The sequence below is a fragment of the Sturnira hondurensis genome, unplaced genomic scaffold (assembly GCF_014824575.4).
Source record: "Sturnira hondurensis isolate 20B ecotype Veracruz unplaced genomic scaffold, ASM1482457v3 Scaffold0000396, whole genome shotgun sequence".
NCBI lineage: Eukaryota > Metazoa > Chordata > Mammalia > Chiroptera > Phyllostomidae > Sturnira > Sturnira hondurensis.
In genome coordinates this window covers 719,992-740,283 of record NW_028073027.1, presented here as the reverse complement: position 1 = coordinate 740,283, position 20,292 = coordinate 719,992, and the positions used below count along the sequence as shown (strand labels likewise).

The window sequence follows — 20,292 nt, the reverse complement described above, 5'->3', positions numbered from 1 at the left end:
GGACCGTGAAAAGGTGCCACATGACTTTGGATTAATTGGAGATCCACCCTGGATGGCGACACAGCTAATGGTGCCAGCAACCTGAAACACAGACGTGTGCTTCTTTTCCAGAGTTACGGTACCCTGGAATTAGGGCAGGGGGAGAAGGAAGCATCTGTGGGTATCCTAAAGGACTTTGATATTTTAATGAAGACATTAGGTTACTACTTTAAGTCTGTATAGCATTAAGTAAACATTTCCTATCCTGTCACAAATCTCTGGCATTGAGACGTCTTTCATATAGGACGGCGGTCATAATGAACCTGGTAGGGGGTCCTTTTGGTAATCATATATTGTGACCCCCCCTCGGCCCTGTGTGTGTGTTGTGTTCTGTAACAGTTTTTGGCGCCCCTGGGTGGGCCAATAATTGCCCCCACCTTGGTCCCTTGATCGGTAACACTAGGCCGAGCCCACAGAGCAGTTCAGAGAAGAGTGGGAACCAGACCCAGGGCGCCTGACTGCATCGCATCACAGAACCCATGTAGCTCCATTGTTCCAGGAAGATGCCATCATTCATGTGGGTGCTGCAATGGATTTTATTGTTGTTGAAACATCTGGTACCCTCTGCAAAGTGCCCCGCCCACTTTTGGCAAGATATATTTCCCTGCCCCATTGCAGGGTTGGCTGGGGGACTTGCTTTGGCCAATGAAATGTGAGAAAAAGTGACTAATGTCATTTGAGAGTGGAAGCTTGGAGGGCTCGCCTAAGCTTACCCATGCTTCCTTTTTGTTCTGCCATGATCTGTAGAACAGTCCCGAGGGGAGTCGTGGTTGTGTGTGTGTGTGTGTGTGGCCTCGGCTCCTCCGAAACTGGCAGGTTTTCTAGGTACCACTGAGAAACTGGTGGAGGCCCTTGACCTGGTGGGTAGAAGTCAGCATAGGCCACATCTTCTAAAAGCAGTCCCAGGCCCCTGAGCTTGACTGTCTCTTCTCACAGAAGAACTGATATTCTTCCTTCCCGAACCACTAAATCAATTGCTCAACCCATGCTATTATTATTATTATTATTATTATTATTATTATTATTATTTTACTTTCAAGAAATGCTCATATTTGCACTCCCCTCTTTTGATTTATGTACTTCCCATAAAGAACGTGACAATGCTTCACCAAATCTCCACCTAGAATAATAAAGCTTTGAAAAAAGTGACAGTAGGTGTGGCCCCCCTCAATAGAGACTTTGGGGTGCCTAGGCCACAGACAATAGAATTTGGACCCTTGAATTCTGGCAAGAAGAGAATCTGCCTGCCTCGTTGTTCCGGCCGCAGAAAACTGGTAGCAGAGCAACAGGCAATCCCCCCTGGGGGTTGTTTCACTGCACGTACTGCTTGAACGTCGTGGACTGTTGTGACCTTGTGACCCCCCCCCGGGGGGGCAGAGGTCACCCAAGAGTGTGGAGCCTCTGAGCTGCCTCTGAGCGCTGCACCCTAGGGGTGAGAGGCCTTCCTCACTGCTCTTGAAAAAGATGCCTCGCAGACTTCAGATTTTCCCAGTGGCACCTCCCGTGCACCTTTGATCTGTGGAGAAATAGGGAAGACAAAACATAGCTTGCATTTCTCCTGTTTTTTTCTTAATTAAGAGATATTCTGAACTACTCATTCAGTTTTTCTCAACCTCCCCCTCCCCCTCCTCTCCCTCCTCCTCCTTCTTCTTCTTTGGCCCCAAGAGGCCTGCTGTCCCTGCCTGTATTCCCTGCGGTGGCAACCACTGTTTTTTCTCAGGACTGGGGTGGGTCGAGGTGGCATTATATACAACCTCCTAAGACTGTGTATTACAATCTCTGGGGTAGCGTATAGAGCATTTTCAACCCCTCCAGGTGGCATCTACTCGCACTCCCCCAGCTCTTCATTGCTTTTCTAGTTTAGGCTCTGCACCCACATTCTCTGTGTCATTCTAATAACTGACGTTTAAGGAATGGACACTTTACAAAAGTATTTACTAACCATCATTCCAAATTGGAGAGGGGACTCGTTCTCTCATCCCCCTCTCCTTTGCTAATTTTGTTTGCAGAGTACAGGTTAATGGTGTTTTACTTTATAAAAGAATAAAAATTCCTTTATTTTAAAAAGTATTATATAAATTAACAATATGGCGGCGATGTATAACAAAACTGCCAGCGTGCGATGTGGCTACAGCTGTACGCATTTACGCCTTAGTGAGCTTTTAAACTGTAGCTTCTACAGGAACCCAGTGACATTTTCAAAATTTTTTAAAATATATTTTATTGATTATGCTATTACCATTGTCCCATTTTCCTCCCTTCCCTCCACCCTGCATTTTCAGAAAATTGAAGTGGTAACTCTGTTCATTAATTGTATCACAAATGAGATTTTTCTTTAGAGAAAGCAGAGCTGTTGTGCAGAAAGATACATTGTATTTGTTTCTGCTTAGAGGGCTCCCACTCTAAATTAAACCCGATTCTGGGCCCAAGGAGGATGGCATCACTTGGGCGAAACCAAACAGGTAAACCCTGCCAACTCTGACCCTCTTTTTGTTCTGTTTTGTCTTTTCTTTGTAAGTTTTCTGGGAACAATGAAACAGGGTTCCTCAGAGATTTACTCCCCACATGTGCAGATTATGACTGGACCTTAAGGCCCTAAGTTCCTCAGTTCATCCCGTTCCTGGGAACCCCAGGGCCCTGGGCCTCACCTGGGGTGGCGTCTGACCCAGGGGGTTAGAAGCCGCCCAGTCCCGAGGCCTGGGCCAACTCGCGTCCCATTTCCAAACTTCAGATGTGGTAATTCACGGTCAAGAGAGTTGGATTAAGAGGTAGAGAATTTAATTAAAAATTCAGATTTTTAAAAAGAAAAGTCCTTTTTAGAGTTATCAGCTGATGGTTAAGGTTAGGGTTAGGGTCAGCACAAAGCTAGCAGATAACGTCTTCCCATTCCCAGAGAAAATCCAATGGTCTTGTCCTCAACTTCACCTCATGCAAACACTGCCTGGACGCAAGTGCCAAGTCTGCAACTCAGCACTGGACGCTGCCCTGTGGTTCCCAATACCCCTTCTCATTTATGCATGATCTTCACTCCACGTGCCTCCACGTGTGTGGAGACCAGTTACAGGCAGAGCACGCCTTAGATGTCATGCAGCATGGCACTGCCTGTGAGGTGAGAGGAACAAAGTCCATGGGGGAAGTGAACAGATGTTAAGGCCACGCGGACATTGGGGCAGACTTGGAATAAGCTGCCAAACCACCTAGTCATTTCCCTGCTGAGGTTGCCTCTCTCCCTCTTGTGACTGTGTCTTCATGTGGATTGTGCAAATGTGTGGTCAAGCTCCCTCCTAGTCCCTGAAGTCCTTAAATTGGGCCTTGGGGAGTTGTGGGTACCTTACTGCCTTGCCTCTCAACAGCAGTGCCGGCAGCAGGACCCCGCAACCCAGAACGAATTTGTTCCTCCAGCAACTGCCTCAGGGTGGCCTGGGACCATGCACCAAATATGAGTTTCAATAATTCTATGACTCTACGAATCTAAAATGTTATTACTGCGCTTTTCACAGCAGGGTAAATTACATTCTATCTCACTAACTGGTCTCAGATCTCCCCGAGCAAAAGAACCATGTCACTTCTTTCTTGGTCCCCATGTGTTGGGAGTTCAACAGCACTGCAATAAAGGCACAAACGAGATTCATTTTAGAAGACCTGCTCTGAGTCTTGAATGAGCTACATAGAGCTGTGTAAACTTCAGTTTCTGGATCTGGATGAAGCTAACCCCAGCCTGGGGTGGCACACAGGTCAAGCAGTTAGCGCCTGGCATGTGGTAAACCACGGTCCCAGCTCATCCAAGGCGTTGACACTGCAGGCTCTGCATCTCTCCGCCCCTGTTCCTCCTTGGCCCCCTAGGGTGGAAGGGTTGCCATGGCCCATGATGGGGAGAATGCCTGGAAAGGCAGTCAGGTGAAGTAGAGCCGCTGAGTTGTCGTTGCCTCCTGGAGGTTTCTGGAGGCCAGGGTAAGTTTGGTCTGGGCTGAGCCTCCTACCCCCTGCTTGCTTTATTTAGTTGGTGTTAACACCTAGCCCTGCCTCCCAAGCTCAGCTCAGGGCTCCAGAAGTCTCCCTGGAGACCTCTCTCCTCCTTAGCCCCGGCTTTTGGCCCCCTGCCCAGCTGCCATGGTAACAGGCTCCAAGGTGACAAAGGCGGTGGCTGGGTCCTGTTTCCTCCTGGTCCCAGTGATGAGTATTTTCAGACCACAGAGACTGAACCACTCTGTCCCTACCTGGGCTACTTCTGCATTCTCACTCAGGTGGAGCTCAGACTTCCACCCTTGCCAGCAGGGCCATGTCTACCAGTCTGACCACCTGTGAGTGGAAGAAAGTCTTCTATGAGAAGATGGAGGTGGCAAAGCCGGCTGACAGCTGGGAACTTATCATAGACCCCAACCTCAAGCCCAGTGAGCTGGCCCCTGGCTGGAAGCAGTACCTGGAGCAGCATGCCTCGGGCAGGTGAGAGGCCCAGAAAGCAGGCCCCGCAGACAGCCCCCGGAACCCAGCACTGGGCACCTTCCAAGCAGAGGCAGGGGGATGTGGAGCCTCGTCTGGCTGTCAGATCAGGGTAGGGGGCAGAGGAGAAACTATGAGGTAGATCAAAGAGGCCTTGGTTCTAATCCCAGCTGTACCACTGGCTTCCGGGGTGACCCTGGCAAGTCGTATTCCTCTCCGTGTTTTCCACAGTAATTGAAGAGCTGTAATATCTTCAAGGCCCCTGAAATCTCTGACATTTTAAGTGTTTTCTCATTTTTGTAATCTCTTAATGAGTGGTGGGAACAGAGGGGAGGAGGCTACAAGGTCTACTGGGGAAAGCCTTAGCCGAGGGGTGGGGGCTGGTGCTCCGGTCCGAGGTCTGTTCGGTCAGCTCCATCCAGGCTGATTTGAATACAAAACATGTATTGTCCACCCGGCTCCACAACTAGCTAACTCTGTGCCCTTGGGTGAGTCACTTACTCTTTTGGGGTCTCAGTTTTCACATTTGCAAAATTAGGGGGTTGGCCTTAAATGATCAATCAAGTCCCTTTCAGCTCTATTATGTAGGAGTCTGTGACAAAAAGACTTAGCTTTAGGTGGGACTTCCCATAGGTCTACAGGGCCCAGCATCGAGTACCTTACAGGAACTGTGGGTCTGCCATTGGCACCAGGAGTCCTAAGGCAAAGGAGACTCATCCATCTGAAGCCCCCCTGCCTTTCCCTCTTCTACACCATGATGTGGTATAGGGACCACAGACCTCCCTGCCCAAGCTGCCTCACACTCATCTCCAGGGTCTGGGCAGGCCTTTTTCCTGGGTTTATCGATTCAAAGACAAACAGTGCTGTCAGGTCCCTGGGAGGCCAACAGCTGGCTGTGTTCTGGGGGTGCAGACACATAGGGTGTTCAGACATGTTTCGTATGTGAAGCCCCTCAGGTGCCCTGTGACGTGGACGGTGAGAACAAGAGACAGACTGTGGATGGGGAGTTTATGTTTGTGTTCTTGTCCCAAGACCTGTAACCATCGGAGTGAATCTGTCTTTGGGACAAAGGACAGAGAGGCGAAGGTTGGTTGGTTCAATTCAATTCAAATCTGTTCAAGAGACAGGTATCGGACACCTGTTGTGTGCTGGGTCCTGGCTGTGTCTGGCTGTGTGCAGAGAGCTCTCGTTCTCTCAGTAATTCTATTTCATCTCAGTAAAACGAAAGCCTGACGATCCCCTACTGCTAGGTCTGGTATTTGGGGATTTAAGATCTGAGGGTTGGCTGGGGGGGTGGTGGGGGTGGGCAGTGGGAAACAACTCTGAGTTGGTTTGATGTAAGAGGATGCAGAAGGAGGGGGCTGAAAACACGAAGCCTCTAAGCTGGCTGGTGGGAGGAGCGCAAAGGGCTGGAAACTGGGGCACAATGGCCCAGGAGTTTAGAGGCCGAGCTCCCCTGCCTCAGGGATCAGCCGGTCCTGTTTCTGGCTGGTGACCGGTGTCTCCCACCTGGCCTCAGGCAGGGCTGCGGGACTGCTGCTCCACTGCTGCTCGGTCCTTATTCTATCCGTGGGCTCACTCTGCCTCTAAGCCTTGGGACATGAGTCCTGGTTCTCTGCAGCTCTGGCCAGCATGGAGGTAAGGGCCCTTCCGGCTCAGGCCCAGTTAGACTGCTCTCCCTGAAATTCCTGTTTGGGCTGTGCTAGGTACAGTTCTGCACTTCTGTGGAGTGTGGGCTGCAGGGCTCAGGGCAGGCTTGGCATTATCTCCACTACACAGCCTGGGCTGTGTGGCGCTTCATAGTATTTGTTGGTCCTTCCCCAGAGTGGGTAAGCAGTGAGGGCAGCCTCAGCCCAAAAGACATTTGACTGCCTGGGAAACCTCTGTAACAAGGGGCCTGTGAGAGGTTCATCTCAGGGGTAGAAAGAACTCACCTGGAGGTAATAAGTGCTGTGTCATCGAAGGTGTGAAAGCATTGGGTAGGGGTTGGTGGTTAGATGAGCCACAGGCCACTTCCCTCCCTGTTTCTGGAGGCTGGGACTCTAGGGATCCCAGGTTAGAAAACCTGGTAAGTGTTGGTGTGTGCACGTGTGTGGAAGGGGTGCAGAGCAGGATCCACTTTTCCAGTTTCCACTGTGGGGTGGAGTGGGGTGTAGGGACAGTGATAGACCAAGGACAGAGTGTGCTCTTTGTGAAGGAGCAGGGACCAAACTCTATAGTCCTCCTGCTTGCCCCTCACCCACTCACCTGTCCAACTGGTGGATTCTGGGTGGTCTGTGCTTGGCACAGTTAGAGGGATCTCCTCTTCTCCCTAGAGCAGGCACAGGCTAGAGGAGACGTGCTGGTCATGCCCCTTACCAGAGTCAGGGGAGGTCTGACCCTCCTTATTGGACACCATCACCCTGCATTTCACAGATGAGAGGTAAGGCCCAGATTAGGGGAGTAAACACTGCAGCATGCAGTGCCGGCCCTGAGCACATTAGCATTGGAGAGAGCTGGGGCCACCCGCGGGCACGCAGATGGCAGGCTGGAGACACAGCGGGAAGCTAGATGGCTCCTGTGCCAGGCTCCTGAGCACGCTGCGCTGCTCTAGGTCCCTGGGAGCCAACCTGCGGAGGTAGAGCTGGCAGGCTCTGGTGCTAAGGAAGCCAGCGGGCAGTAAACACTCTGTTTCTCCCTACAAGCCCCAGCGCACAGGCACACAGGGCCCTTTCTTTTCAGACTCCTCCAGGGCAAGCTGCTGCTAGGAGGGAGGCCCATCTTCTCTATCCCTCCCTCTCTCCCCTATCTCCGCAGGTTCCACTGTTCCTGGTGCTGGCACACCTGGCAGTCATCCCACGTGGTCATCCTCTTCCACATGCACCTGGACCGCACACAGCGAATGGGTTCGGTGCGCATGCGCGTCTTCAAGCAGCTGTGCTACCAGTGTGGAACCGCGCGGCTGGACGAGTCTAGCATGCTGGAGGAGAACATCGAGGGCCTGGTGGACAACCTCATCACCAGCCTGCGTGAGAAATGCTACGATGAGGACGCTGGCCAGTACCGTATCCACGTGGCCAGCCGCCCGGACAGCGGGTCGCACCGCAGCGAGTTCTGTGAGGCCTGCCAGGAGGGCATCGTACACTGGAAGCCCAGTCAGAAGCTGCTGGAAGAGGAGGCGACCTACGCCTTCTGTGATGCCTCCAAGCCAAAGGCCCAGGAGGGCTCAGGCTACAACTTCTTCTCTCTCCGCTGGTGCCTCTTCTGGGCCTCTCTCTGTCTACTCATTGTCTACCTGCATCTCTCCTTTCGTAGGTCTACCTTCCTTTAGTGGAGCTGATTGGGGGTGGGAGGATGGCACCTGCGGGTGAGAGGGGGGAAGACGCAGTTCTGGTCCTGATTCTGCTACAGGTTCAATATATGACACTGGACAACTCAGTCATCTCTCCGGACCTCAGTTTGTTACTCTGCAGAGTGAGAGGTTTGCTCTCCTTTAGGAAATGCTCAATGGTCCTTTCATTAAAATCTACAGTGATGAGCCTTGACTGGAATGGCTCGGCGGGATTGGTGTCGTCTAGCAGAGTGAAAGGTCGCTGTTGGATTCTGGTCAGGACACGTGCCTGGGTTGCTGCTCCGTTCCTAGTCCCGGCACATGCAAGAGGCAACTTGTCGATGTTTCTCTCTCACATGAATGTTTCTCTCCTTTTCTCTCTCCCTTCCTCTCTCTCTAAAAATAAATAAATTAAATCTTTAAAAAGAAGCAAATATAATTTACAGTGATGTGGTAGAAGAGGAAGTTCTGAACCCACAGAGAGGGAGCTTCTCTCTCCACCTCCAACTCTACCCCACCTCTTGCTTCATTTCTATATCCTATACCCCAGTAGGACCTCGTCAGGTTCAGTCTTGCCCCTGCCTGCTTCTCAAGTTCATCTTTCAGCTGCTTCTGACCATCCTGCCAGTGGTTGCCTTTGGAGAGGTTAGTGGGCCCGCCCACTGCATCTTCAGTCAACATTCAATGTGTCTTCATCCAGCCTAGGGATCTTCCAGGTGACTGTGTGGCTGTGTCTTTAAAAAAACTTAATTTTTGTTGCTTACATTATTACAGATGTCCTCATTTCTCTCCCTGTGGCCTCCTCCACTCAGCCCCACCTCCCCCTTCCCTCAGGCCATCACCACCCTGTGGTCTGTGCCTGTGCCTGTGCATATACGTCCTTTGGCTTACCCCTTTACCTTCCTTCACCAGGAGAGGCGATGGTCAAAAGGCAGCCTGATCGATGAAGGCAGCCCTTGCCTCCCAGCCCCTTCCCCATTGCCCCTGGGGGGCCGAAAAGGCTCCATTTCGTACTCCAGCACTGGAGTCCGCTTGGTTGGAATTATTTAGAGCTGGAGCATGCAATATGTTAGTCCTTAGCCATTCCAGACTATTTAAACGGACTAAAATACAATGACATTTAAAGTTCACTTCCTCAATTGCAGCAGCCACCCATATCAAGTGCCTAGTAGCCACATGTGGCCAGCAGTTACCGTATTGTACTGTGTGGGTGCAGAACGTATTCACATACATTTCTATTGGACAGCACTGGCTCAGAACTTGAACTTCCCACTTAAATGTATGTGGACTCATAAAGTAAAAGGTAGGTGCGGATTTAAAGGTGCACATGCAGCCTTCGGGGGCAGGGACAATCACAGCTGTGTACGTACATTAGATACACAAACACATACGTAATGACTGTACTTCTGCCGTCAGTTGATTGGCATCTGTGGGTCTCAGTGTTGCCTAAATTTATTTCCTGGGAAGAGAGACCTGCTGAAATTCACTGCCAGGTGATGGCTCTGCATGGGTGTGTGTCTTGGCTTGGGGCTTGGAGAACACGTTCCTGTGTTCTGCAGAAATTAGAAGCTGTGGCACTGCTTCTCTCACAGCCCCAGGCAGCATCAGGGTCTTACTGCCTGGAGGCTCCCGGTGCTACTTCACTTACCCTGTGGCATCATCGTGCCTGTTGACTCACGTGTCTGCCTGCGGCTGTCAGTTGTTTTCCATCGTCTGTCCGTAGGACCCGGCACACAGGAACTACTTACTCAGAGTGGTGGGCTGACCAAATTCTTTTCTGGGGTGCGATATTCTCCACCACGCCTTTTCCCCAGCAGAAGTCATCCTGCATATCTTTCATGTATGGTGAGACTCCCAAGCTGGAAGGGAAGAAAATTGCAGACTTTGTGCCAGCCAGTAAGTATAATTTCCCCTTAACTGCAACCCGTGAAATAGGCACTATCATTATCCACACTTACAGAGGGGAAACTGAGCCCCAGCGAGGTGTCCAGTTTGGTGAAGTTTGTGAGCTCATTGGTTTTCATCTGGTAGGAAAGCCCAGCTTGCCAAGAAACAAATAATTAAATAAGCTTGCTTGGCAAAAACAAACGAACGATACCCCATAGACACAGACAACAGAATGGTGCTTACCAGAAGGAAAGCAGTGGCGGGGGCAGGTGGGGGGCACTGAATTGGGTAGAGGGGCTTCTAATATGTGGTGATGAGAGGACACTTGACTCCAGGTGGTGAGCACACAACGCAGTGTGCAGGTGACCTATCACTGGACTGTACACTTGAAATTTATATAATCGTATTAACCAATGCCATTCTAGTAAATTTAAAAAATAAAATTGAAAAATAAGCCTGATTGGGCTCAATACATTATATATATTGAGACTCTGGTCAGATCCTGGACAAGGACCACAGTGCTTTGCCCCAAGAGCAGAGTCACCTGCTAACATCCAGGTGACAGCTGGACTTCATGCCAGTACCTGAAGACAGAGAGGGGAGCTGGGCTGCCAGTAACCTGGCAACAGAGATGCCTGGAAAATGTGCAGAAACTTCTGCCTGCGTGGCTGACAGAGGTTCAGCAGTGAACACTTGCCAGAACCCGGGTAGAAATGAACCGTGTGCACACAAGCCTCATTGCTGTCTTATTTGTCCCCCACCCCTCACGAGGCCTGTATGACCTGTCAAGAGAGGCCTCTTACTATTATTTTTCTGTTTCTGCATATATCTTGTCACCACACTTGTGTCGTGGGTGCTACAAGAAGGCAGTGCTCTGTAACCCCAGTGTGCACCTTTGCGCTGATCTGACACTATTGAGAAAGCAAACCCAGCTGCACTGATTGCTGGTGGGCAGTTGTTTGCAGAGTGCCTGAGGGAGAGGATGGTGAGGCACCCAAGGGGTGCTGTACCGAGCCTTCTGAGATCTGGGTACCAGTTCAAGGATACAGTGGGATGAGTCAGTATAAACCCATTACCACCCCTAAAAATGGCATGGAGCATATTTTACAGTTATACAGCTATATTCCTCCAATTTCCATTCATAAATCAATACACATCTGCTCTGGTCTATTTTATTACTGGCCTGTCCTGAACCCTAGCAGTATAGAGATAATCGGATTTGGAGGACTCGAAACATGTCCTCATCATTCCTCAGGGCTGAAGGGTTAGCAATGGCATCTCAGGAGTGCAGTCATGCAGGGCTGTGTTTTGTAGAAGTGGTCAGGAGGTCAGACTGGGGCTGGCAGGGAGCTGAGTACAGGCCTGGCTGAGTGAAGAAAAACGAAGGTGTTTCATGTGCAGGAAACATAAGCAAATGAGTGCTGCAGAGGACAGGGGAGTAGAACACAAAGGGACAGAGGAACCTGGGAGTGTAACGGTGCGGCCAAAGTAGGGACCTAAATAGGGATTGGTAATGGGGTCCAGAACTTGGTATCCAGGAAACATGTAAATATATAAATACACACGCACACACACACACACATACATACACACACACATATGATGTCCGCATCCTCACAAGTCTGAGCTGGGGACGGGAAGCATGGGACAGGGACATTGAGAGTTGTTTTAAGTAGCAACAGTTTTGCAGAAAACCTCTAAAATGGTGGTTTAACATATCTATGATCTTTAACTGGTTTCATAGATGTGTTAAATAGCTGTGGCGGAGCTTTGAGCCAAGGGGATAGGAGTGATTTCAGCCCATGACGTAACTGGGAGGCAACTCCCCTTGGTTACGGTTACCTGCATGAGAGCTTGGAGATGATTGGCTCCACACAACAGGACCACACCTGCCTGGGCTTACTATGACAGCCCAGTAAAACTGGAAACACGGGAAGGCTGGCAGCTGTGGCCAGTTGTGGGAGGAGACGGAAATGGTGCTGCAGAGGCAGATTGGCGTGGGGATTTAAACACAGGCATGGCAGCCATGCAGGGTCTTTTGGGGACCATGTGGCTTGGGCAGAGAAGAAGCAGAGACTTCTATTTCTTTTTCTGAGACACGGTACCCTGGACTGGGTAGAGGTGGAAGGAAGGACTGTGCATTTGTGGGTATTCTAAAGGACTTTGGATGTCAGTGAAGACATTAAGTCTTTACTCTAAGCCTGTATAACTCTTTGAATAAATAATCCATTTTCTTTTCACCAGTCTCTGGCATTGAGAGACATCTTTCCCTGGCAGCGGGCAAGGCAAACCTAGTACGAGGTGGGGGACCCCCAGAGCACAAGGGTGGGTCCATCCGGCAATAGTATATCATTCCCAACACCCTCCTCCCCAGTCTGTTCTGTAACAGGAGCACTGGCTAGAAATAGGACAGAAAACCAGGGAGGCTCGAGGTGGGTGAAGGCAACTGTTCTTGGCTCAAGTCAGGAGTGAGGGGGGAGAATAATAAATATTTTATTGTCATTTTTAGAACTTGTCTTTAAAAGAAAAAAACAGTGCTGAACAGAAATCCTACCCTCATGCCATCTACGAGCGTTGGGATGACTATACGTGCTTTATGGGGCTCTGTGCCTGCACAAAGAGAAGCATGCAGTTTCCCCTCCTCATTCTGATCTCTCTCCATCCGTCTCTCTTTCTCATTCAAGCTAAGAGTATTCTTAGTTCTCCCTTTAGGTAGAGAAATGAGTGATCTCTTCAAGTGTTCTGTGGGCAGTGAGAATTTGGGCTGCAAGTAAAAAAACCAATAACTTGAGTCAAACAACAGAGAAAGTTTTGTTTATTCAATGCTGGAAATAAGGTCAATTAGCTAATTGATTAAGCAGTGAAAGCAGGCAATTTGTTTCTGGTCCCAGTTGTTCACACACGTTGAATCTAATTGAGAACCATTATAATATAGGGGATTTTCATTTTTGAGTACTTGTTCCTCATTGTTTGGTTCTACAATAAGAATGAATTACTTTCTTAAAGATGCACACATATATACATCAACATCTGTTATAGATAGTAGATTCATCAAACAAGAACACATGTTCCTAGTAAGATAAAATATATAAAACCTTTTATTGTGTATGTACGTGTGTGCATGTTCACATACGAAAATGTTTATAAGGAAGATGAGACAGTGAAAAGCAGCCCACAGCATCTGGGAGCTGGCCTGACACTCACAGCCAGGTCTCCATGCTCTGCTGTCGAACGTAAACGGTCCCACAGGACGTTAACCTCAGATAAGACCACTCTGGGCCGATGCCAGGTCAAGGCAAGGGTGAGACCACTCCTTAATTGTGTCTGAACACAGAAGGAAGCACGAACGTGGTCCAAACCACAAAAATGACTACACCCCCTAGTATCCTGGCCAATATTCATGGCTGCTACTTCTTTACTCATAATAGCTTTTCCTTGTTCTTGTCTTCTTAGCTTCTAGGTAAGAATTATTGATACCCACATCGAATTAGCTCTGCTTTGGGATATCATCCAATCCAGAGCAAAGCCTGCATACAGGAACCTCTGCCCACCTGCTACTGATTCATGTCGCAGAGCTACCATGTGTTCTTTCTAACATTTTCTCCCTGAGGTGCTGCCTGCTTCCAGCGCGCACCCTCACTCAGAGCAATGAGTCCAAAAACCCAGCTCGGTTCAGTAACGCATGTGCTCCTGGTGGCCTTGGCTGAAGGTCAAGGACAAACGACACATCTCTTCTTCAGTGTCTGTGGGGATACTCAGGTGTCTCAATGAACATAAAAAATAAAACAAAACTGTGCAGAAAGATTTTTCCTGACTGAGACATTTAACTGGGAAAATCAAATCGTTAACCGAAATAAAATAAAATTCAAGTGTTCGGAAATTTTAGAATGGTGTTCCTAAATCTTAGGATAAAATAAAAATATCTATATTTGCAGTTTATTTAGAAATTAGGGAGGAGAATATTACATATAAAATTATTTTTGTTTCAATGTTTATTAACTTTATAAGACCTTATTTTATAGTATTGTTAGATTTTTTAAAATCTTCTTTTCACAGAAAGTTATACAACAAATGTTTATTTGATTACTGATTATCTTTGCATTTTTATAAAATAGATTTTCACCTATATTCTTGTATCTATTTCATGAGAGTTACATAAGCTAGTAATTTGTTTGGTAAACGGGAAGGAGTTTCGCATACCTACTTCCCTGCCAACCTGGATTTCCAGTGTTTTTATAATAATCTAGTATTTCATAATTAAATTTATAAAATATTTTATAACTCATACATTCTTTTTCAAGAATGAGTTTAAAACTTTTTAGTTCTAAAAAGGAATTAGTTTAAACATGCATTTTTCATAACAATTAATTATAGTTAACAATAATAATAATTATTATTATTTTGTAATAATTATTTAGGAATCAACTCTTACATTTTGCAGATTTATTTCTCCTCATCATCTTTACAGCAGCCCACTCCACTTTGACTTTTTAACTTTGATTTCTTTCTTGCATGTGGGGTGCCTCTGTGAGTAATATTGTCAGAGAGGGCACGTGGCTGGTCTGCTGGTCTCAGGAAGGCTTTGTGGTGTGTGTTTGCGGCCCCCACCCCAAAAACCTGGCCAAGCATCACATTCTCTGATCACGGTCTTTTACTTGTTATTCCTCTCCAAATCTGGTAGGCATTATTTCACTGTTTTCTGGAATTTATTGAAGCAGAGAAAATTATGTTATCAGCCGAATGCGTCTTTTCTATTACATTGTCTGGGCTAATGTAAAAAAATTATTGCTGCAATAGCCTCACAGATCTCGGAGAGCATTCAAACTAGAGTTGGGAAGGTTCTGCCTGTTTCTTTGTTTTATTCTTCCTTGCAGTAATTTCATCCATAGCGGAGAGGGAGGCATTTACTCTGATTATTTAGATTGTTCATGTGTTTGAAGTATAATTTTTCATCTGCTTAATGACTGTTCCCTGCTGATGTTTATAGCAGGGGAACTGGGGAGTATCCTATTAGAGATTGTGTCATGCCTCTTCAAATTATGTGGTCTCAGACAAAGGAAGAAAGCAAAGGCCTTATTTTACTAAGGTTTTATTTACTAGAAAGAAGGTCTTGTCACTGAGGGAGTGGTGGGGAGTGAGCCTCCCTCAGTTGTGGTCACCCTGCATGGTCCTAGGAGCACGGCAAAACATTTCTTTTGTGTGTTTTGTTGTAGATCAGGTCCTAGGAGTTTCTCCCACTGACTGGCGTGAGTACCTGATTAGGAGTTGACTTTAGGAGACCGCACCCCCTTCCTTCAAATTTCACACAAGCTTATTCTGGCAGTTAGCACACCGACCAGATGCTCCCTGTCTGGGGACCTGGTGCAGTTCTCAGGGTGGGTTGGGGATCTGCCCCTGGGACTGTCCTTTCACTTGCCCTCACCTTCACACCCTTCTCTCTAAGCTTGAGAATGTTAGTGCTCTTCTGCTAGGGTTGCAGAAGTGGTTTTTTCCTCCTACTCTTCAGGTCAGCTCTCTCTTTGCTCATGGAGGTCCACAGATTGGTCCACACTCAGACCTGTCACAACTGCCACTCCCTCACACACACGTTTCTTAGTGTCTTGGGAATGCTGCATCTGTGGTTTCCCGTACATACAGATTTCTCCCTACTTTGCATCTAATATAATGTCTGTGGGAGGATTTGGAGAAATTGGAAGGTTTGGGAAGTGGGTACATGGGCTGAGTTTACCACCTTAAACCTAAAGTTACTACTTCTAATTTGCCTTTAAAAAAATCTACCCCTGTAAACTAATTTGAACCTCCACTAGAGCAAGATAATTATAACTAAATAACTGAGACAGACTTAGATGCCTACTAGGTCATCTTTAAGTAATTATTCAAGATTCGAACATTGTATGTGTACATCTCTATTCTCTAAGGAGTTTCTTTCCTAGCAGTGGCAGATAGCTGCTTATCTGTAAACACTATTGTCCCCTTTCCCATAGTGACAGGGTGTTAGCTGGGCACATGGCCTGGAGAATAAAGAGTGCTTATCTCAGACCCCTTTGCTGTTAGATATGGCTACAGGACTAAGTTCTGGCCAACAACCATGCTACGTAGAAATAATATGTGAAACGTTTGGGGGTAACATCCTAAAAAGATAGCATTTAGGTCCCTTACTACTGTTTAACAAAAAACTTACTGGCATAAACAATTGTAATCATTGTATCATCCCTCATGGTTGCTGTGGGTTGGGAAAGACTCAACTGAGTGCTTCTGAGCCTGGGTCTCTCAGGCGGTTGCAGTCAGACAGTGGCCGGAACTGGAGCACCTGGGGTTGGCCAGGTAACTCTCTTGTTTCATATGGTGCAGAGACTTCTCCGTGTGGGCTATTGGGCACCCTGACAGAGTGGCCGCCTCGGGGCAGTCAAACTGCCCTGGTGGCTGATGGCTTCAAGAATGAGTACCCCAGAGAAGAAAGCAAAAGTTCAAATTCATTTCATGACTTACTTTGGCAATCACAGTTTCAAAAACAGGAGGCAAAGACCTTCACCTTGTAATAAGAGGTGTGGTAAAGGCACTCTGTAAGAAGACCGTACGGAGTGGGAGGCATGGTTACAGACATGTGAGGGGAATGCACCCTCCCACGGATGAAAACAGGTGTCCTATGCTCTCTTCATCTTCCTCCTCCGCCTCCTCCTTCTTTTCTTGCCAACCTGCTGCCTCATTCATATGGAGGCTATTTTGATCACGAGGTCCAGACCATACACAGCAGAGAACAGGACAGAAGTGATCTGGCACCTGATATCGCAAAGAATTTCATACAAGAGAGAAATAATCTTCTCTGCTTTTAAAGCACCCTTGGCTCCCTCGAGGGTTTGGTTACCTGGAGGCGAACCCAGCCACAGTTCCCTGTTCATCAGTCAGGACACTGGGGCCGCAGCCGCAGAGGGCTACGTGTTGTGCCATGAACATTCCATTCCTGCTATTCCCTGCCTTCCAGCACAGTGAGCTCCAGACCTGCCGTCCTCTGGTTCTCATTCTCCACCCAAAGCTAGCTTATTTCCTTCTTCTAAGTCCAACAAAAAATGTCGTCTTTTAAGCAGCTAGACACCTAGAGACGGAATAAAGAACATCATTCAGAACATTCCTACAACCTGTTTCCTGAACCTATACCTAATAAATTCACACTTGCTGCTATGATAGCTGTTAGCGTATCCTTGTATCTCCTGCTGCATTGTAAATTTCTTGAGGGCGAGAAGCCTTTTACATTTATTTTTACAGTCCTTCTGCTTGACTGTTTCCAGCACACTTACCTTCAAGTCTTTCTGTGAATTTCAATGTTCTCATTTTATGAATCCCTATTAATCTAGCTCCATGGCAATAGGAGAGAATTTTGCATTCATAATTCTGTATATATTTTTTTCTTAAAGACACCCCTGCTCCACACCAAATTCTCTGCACTCTAGGTCCCAAAATACTTGGATTCATTTCTTTCTAGAAACTAGGAAATTGGAAATGGCCCCCGAGGTATGAGTGACTGTGAGAGGACTTGGGTGTGTGTGAACTGTGAGGAAACGGGGCGGGAGGACGAGTTCCAGAGGGGCTGAAATATGTGGCCATTCTAGGGAGCAGTGAGCCCCCACATTTTCTAAGAGTGAAGCATCAATGGGGAATAAAACTGAAGAAGGTGGAACCACATTCCTGAAAACCCCAGAAACCTGTGTAGAAGGTATGGACTGATTTGCATTTGGAGACTTGAAGGGAGACAATTATGTGATCATATGTGTTTTCAGAAGCTGAATCAGGCCATGCAGTGTAGAAGAGGTTTGAAGGGGCTGGGCTATACAATGAGAGAAAAGGTAAGTTTAGGAGTCATGTGTGTAAATGTGATCATTGAAGACACTGATTGGCATTAGGGTCAATATTCAGTTAATATTTGACCAATACTTTCTGAGGATTTTTTTAAAAGATTTTTAAAATTATTTTTAGAGAGAGGGGAAAGGAGGGAGAAAGAGAGGGAGAGAAATATCATTTGTGTGGTTGCCTCTCACACGCCCCCACTGGGGACCTGGCCTGCAACCTAGGCATGTGCTCTGATTGGGCATTAAACCAGCAACCCTTTGGTTTGCAGGCCAGCACTCAATCCACTGAGCCACACCAGCCAGGGCCATTTTGCGAAGATTTTATATGTTCTGGGCAATCTTCTAGGTAAACCAGGATGTTAACTCAGCCTCTGCTGTTGAGAAAAGCCATTTTCCAAGGAACCAGGCATGCAAACAAATTATTGCTAGACAATAAGGTGATTGCTACAATGAAAAAAATATGTACAGACAGTCTGGTTCCAAAATTATTTAGATGTATGGCTCTGCCTTGTGTGTTGTGGCTTCTAGAAGGACAGGATGCATGTGGTTTGCATCAGTCTTCTGGAGTGACCAAGAATAAATCTGTGCAGAAATGTGCAGCCTCCTTTTAAGAAGAAATGGGGATTAAGGTCCGGAAGGCACAGGTCCTGTGGGTGTGGAACCTGAGGCCTGGCGGGCACCAGAGCCCCTCTCCTGTGTCCTTGGATCTGAGAGCGCAGTTTTCTGAAGCACTGCTAGGAACCCAGAGCTGACAGCTGTTTCCCTGTGACTCCTGCTGTCCAGGGTTGCTGAGCCAATGGTTTATTTCTTTCTCAAGGCATGGCACTGGCTCATCAACTGATCAGAATGGTTTCTGAGCAGGACGTGCAGAGCTAGGATCAAAGGAGACAGCAGCGATCCCCCTTCGGCAAATGGAGCAGATGTTGAAATAAACGGGTTCCGAGCTGAGTGGGTGTGAAATATGCCTGAGGAATGGAGGTTTGGCCTTTTCTACGTGGAGAATATATTTCTCATAATGCTGGAGAAAACCCTGAAACTCTTTATATTTACGTTGTTAGCATTCAGATCAATAGCCACCTGCCACTAATTCACCATGTGGCTTTGGGAAAATCATTTCACCTCCCTGGGCTTCTATCGACACACCCACCAACCACTGCAAGTGCCATGCTAAGCCTGGTTTCTGGTTCCATCAACTGATGTGCATTACGTGGGAACTGAGTAACTTCCTGGGGAAAAATTCCACTGCGTTCATACTTGGGATTTAGTTAGTCAAGGTGTTTGTCAGAAGGAGGTGGGGTAGGGAGGGGTGTTGCAATAACAGCCAGATTGCAAGAGATTCTAGACCCTCTCAGGAGAATCTACCCTTTGGAAGAAACATCTGGAAGACGAAACTGACGTGATGAAAGGGCTTGAGGTTTGGAGGGGAGAAGTGGTCCCGTCTGCGGAGGATACCCGACCCGAATCCTGCTCCATGTGGCCCCTTGGACAATAGGAAAGGAGAGGTTTAGCTAGTCTATTTGTTTTTTTATAGCTGCTGGAACAAATGATCACAAACCAACGGCTTCAAATAACAGAAATTTACCCTCTTGCAGTTGTGGAGGGCAGAACTCTGAAATCAAAACACCAGTCAGGCCACGACTCCTTCAAAACATCTATTCGTTTTTTTATTTGCCTCTGCCAGCGTTTGGTGGCTCCTGTCTTTCCTTGGCCTGTGGTTGCCTCACTCCAACCCCTGCCTACATCGTCACGTGGCCTCCTCTGTCTTCTCTTCTATCTCTTGTAAGTACCCTTATCTCTTGTAAGGCCTTAGGGCCCACCCAGATAGTCCAGGATGTCAGTCAGCTCAACATCCTTAATTTAATTATATTCGCAAAGACCTCTTTCCCCACTCCCAAATAGGGTCACATTCATTCACAGGTGGTAGGGGTTAGAACACGGACATGTCTTTTGGGGGGCCACCATTCAACCTGTTACAGTGAGTAAACACTGGTTTTTAACAGCCAGGGGCCTCAGATGATAAGTAGTGTAAGCCCTGGCTGCTAAAACAGCAGTGAGATTTTCTAAAAGGGCAGGAAGCAGAGGCAAGAAAGGAGAGGAGAGGTGAGCCCAGCACTGGGTGGCAGGGCCTGCTACCTGGTGCCCCACTAGGGTCACACAGCAGCCTGCACACCCCAGGTCCGGGAGAGCACAGTGCACATGGACCATAGTCCTGGGCGGTGCATTTCAAAGTGAGGTTTAGAATTCAGTAGAGCTCTCAGTTAATTTAGTGGATCATCGCCAGCATGAAAGAGAAAAAGAAACAGAAAAGAATGGAATGCACCAGAGTTTCCTGCCAGTAATAAAGGTAGGTATGTTTTGAGAAACATGGGTACAAGTGGTTGGGTTGGATTATGATGTAAAATACATTTCTTATGTAAGTTGTGGTCAAAGTTTGAAAGCCCCTGGTTTGTAAGAGGAATTGAGCAAAAACAAAAATTTGTAAGAGACCCTGGTGTGGCACTTTAGAGCATCACAGAGAGAGCAGTGATCCAGGGAAGTGTCCTTGTTTCTGGGCACACCAGGTGTGAACTCTCAACACACGTGGGACACCCTTAGGAGCCTCCACCCTCTTGGAGGGATCTTGCAAAGGGAGTGAGATTCTACTGTGTGGGTGAAAAATGTGACGCAGTCGGTGACTCTGAGACCAGCCATAAGTGCGACATTGGTGGTGAATACAGGCTCTTGAGGCTGGAGGGCATTCCAATGACAGGTAAGAGGACCGTTGGTATTAGA

General features: G+C 47.6%; 1 protein-coding gene across 1 annotated transcript; it reads left to right on the top strand.

Moving 5' to 3' along the window:
* Positions 1-4,248: 4,248 nt before the first annotated feature.
* RTP2 (receptor transporter protein 2) lies at positions 4,249-8,118 on the top strand. The gene is made up of 2 exons (XM_037040646.1): positions 4,249-4,482; positions 7,276-8,118. Exons 1-2 carry the CDS (start codon positions 4,319-4,321, stop codon positions 7,787-7,789), a joined length of 678 nt encoding a protein of 225 aa, XP_036896541.1. The 5' UTR covers positions 4,249-4,318; the 3' UTR covers positions 7,790-8,118.
* The last annotated feature ends 12,174 nt before the right edge of the window (positions 8,119-20,292 follow it).

Coding starts and splice junctions, on each gene's coding strand:
- RTP2 (XM_037040646.1), top strand. CDS start 4,319: ATGTCTACCAGTCTGACCACCTGTGAGTGGAAGAAAGTCTTCTATGAG. Junction 4,483..7,275: donor GAGCAGCATGCCTCGGGCAG/GTGAGAGGCCCA, acceptor CTATCTCCGCAG/GTTCCACTGTTCCTGGTGCT.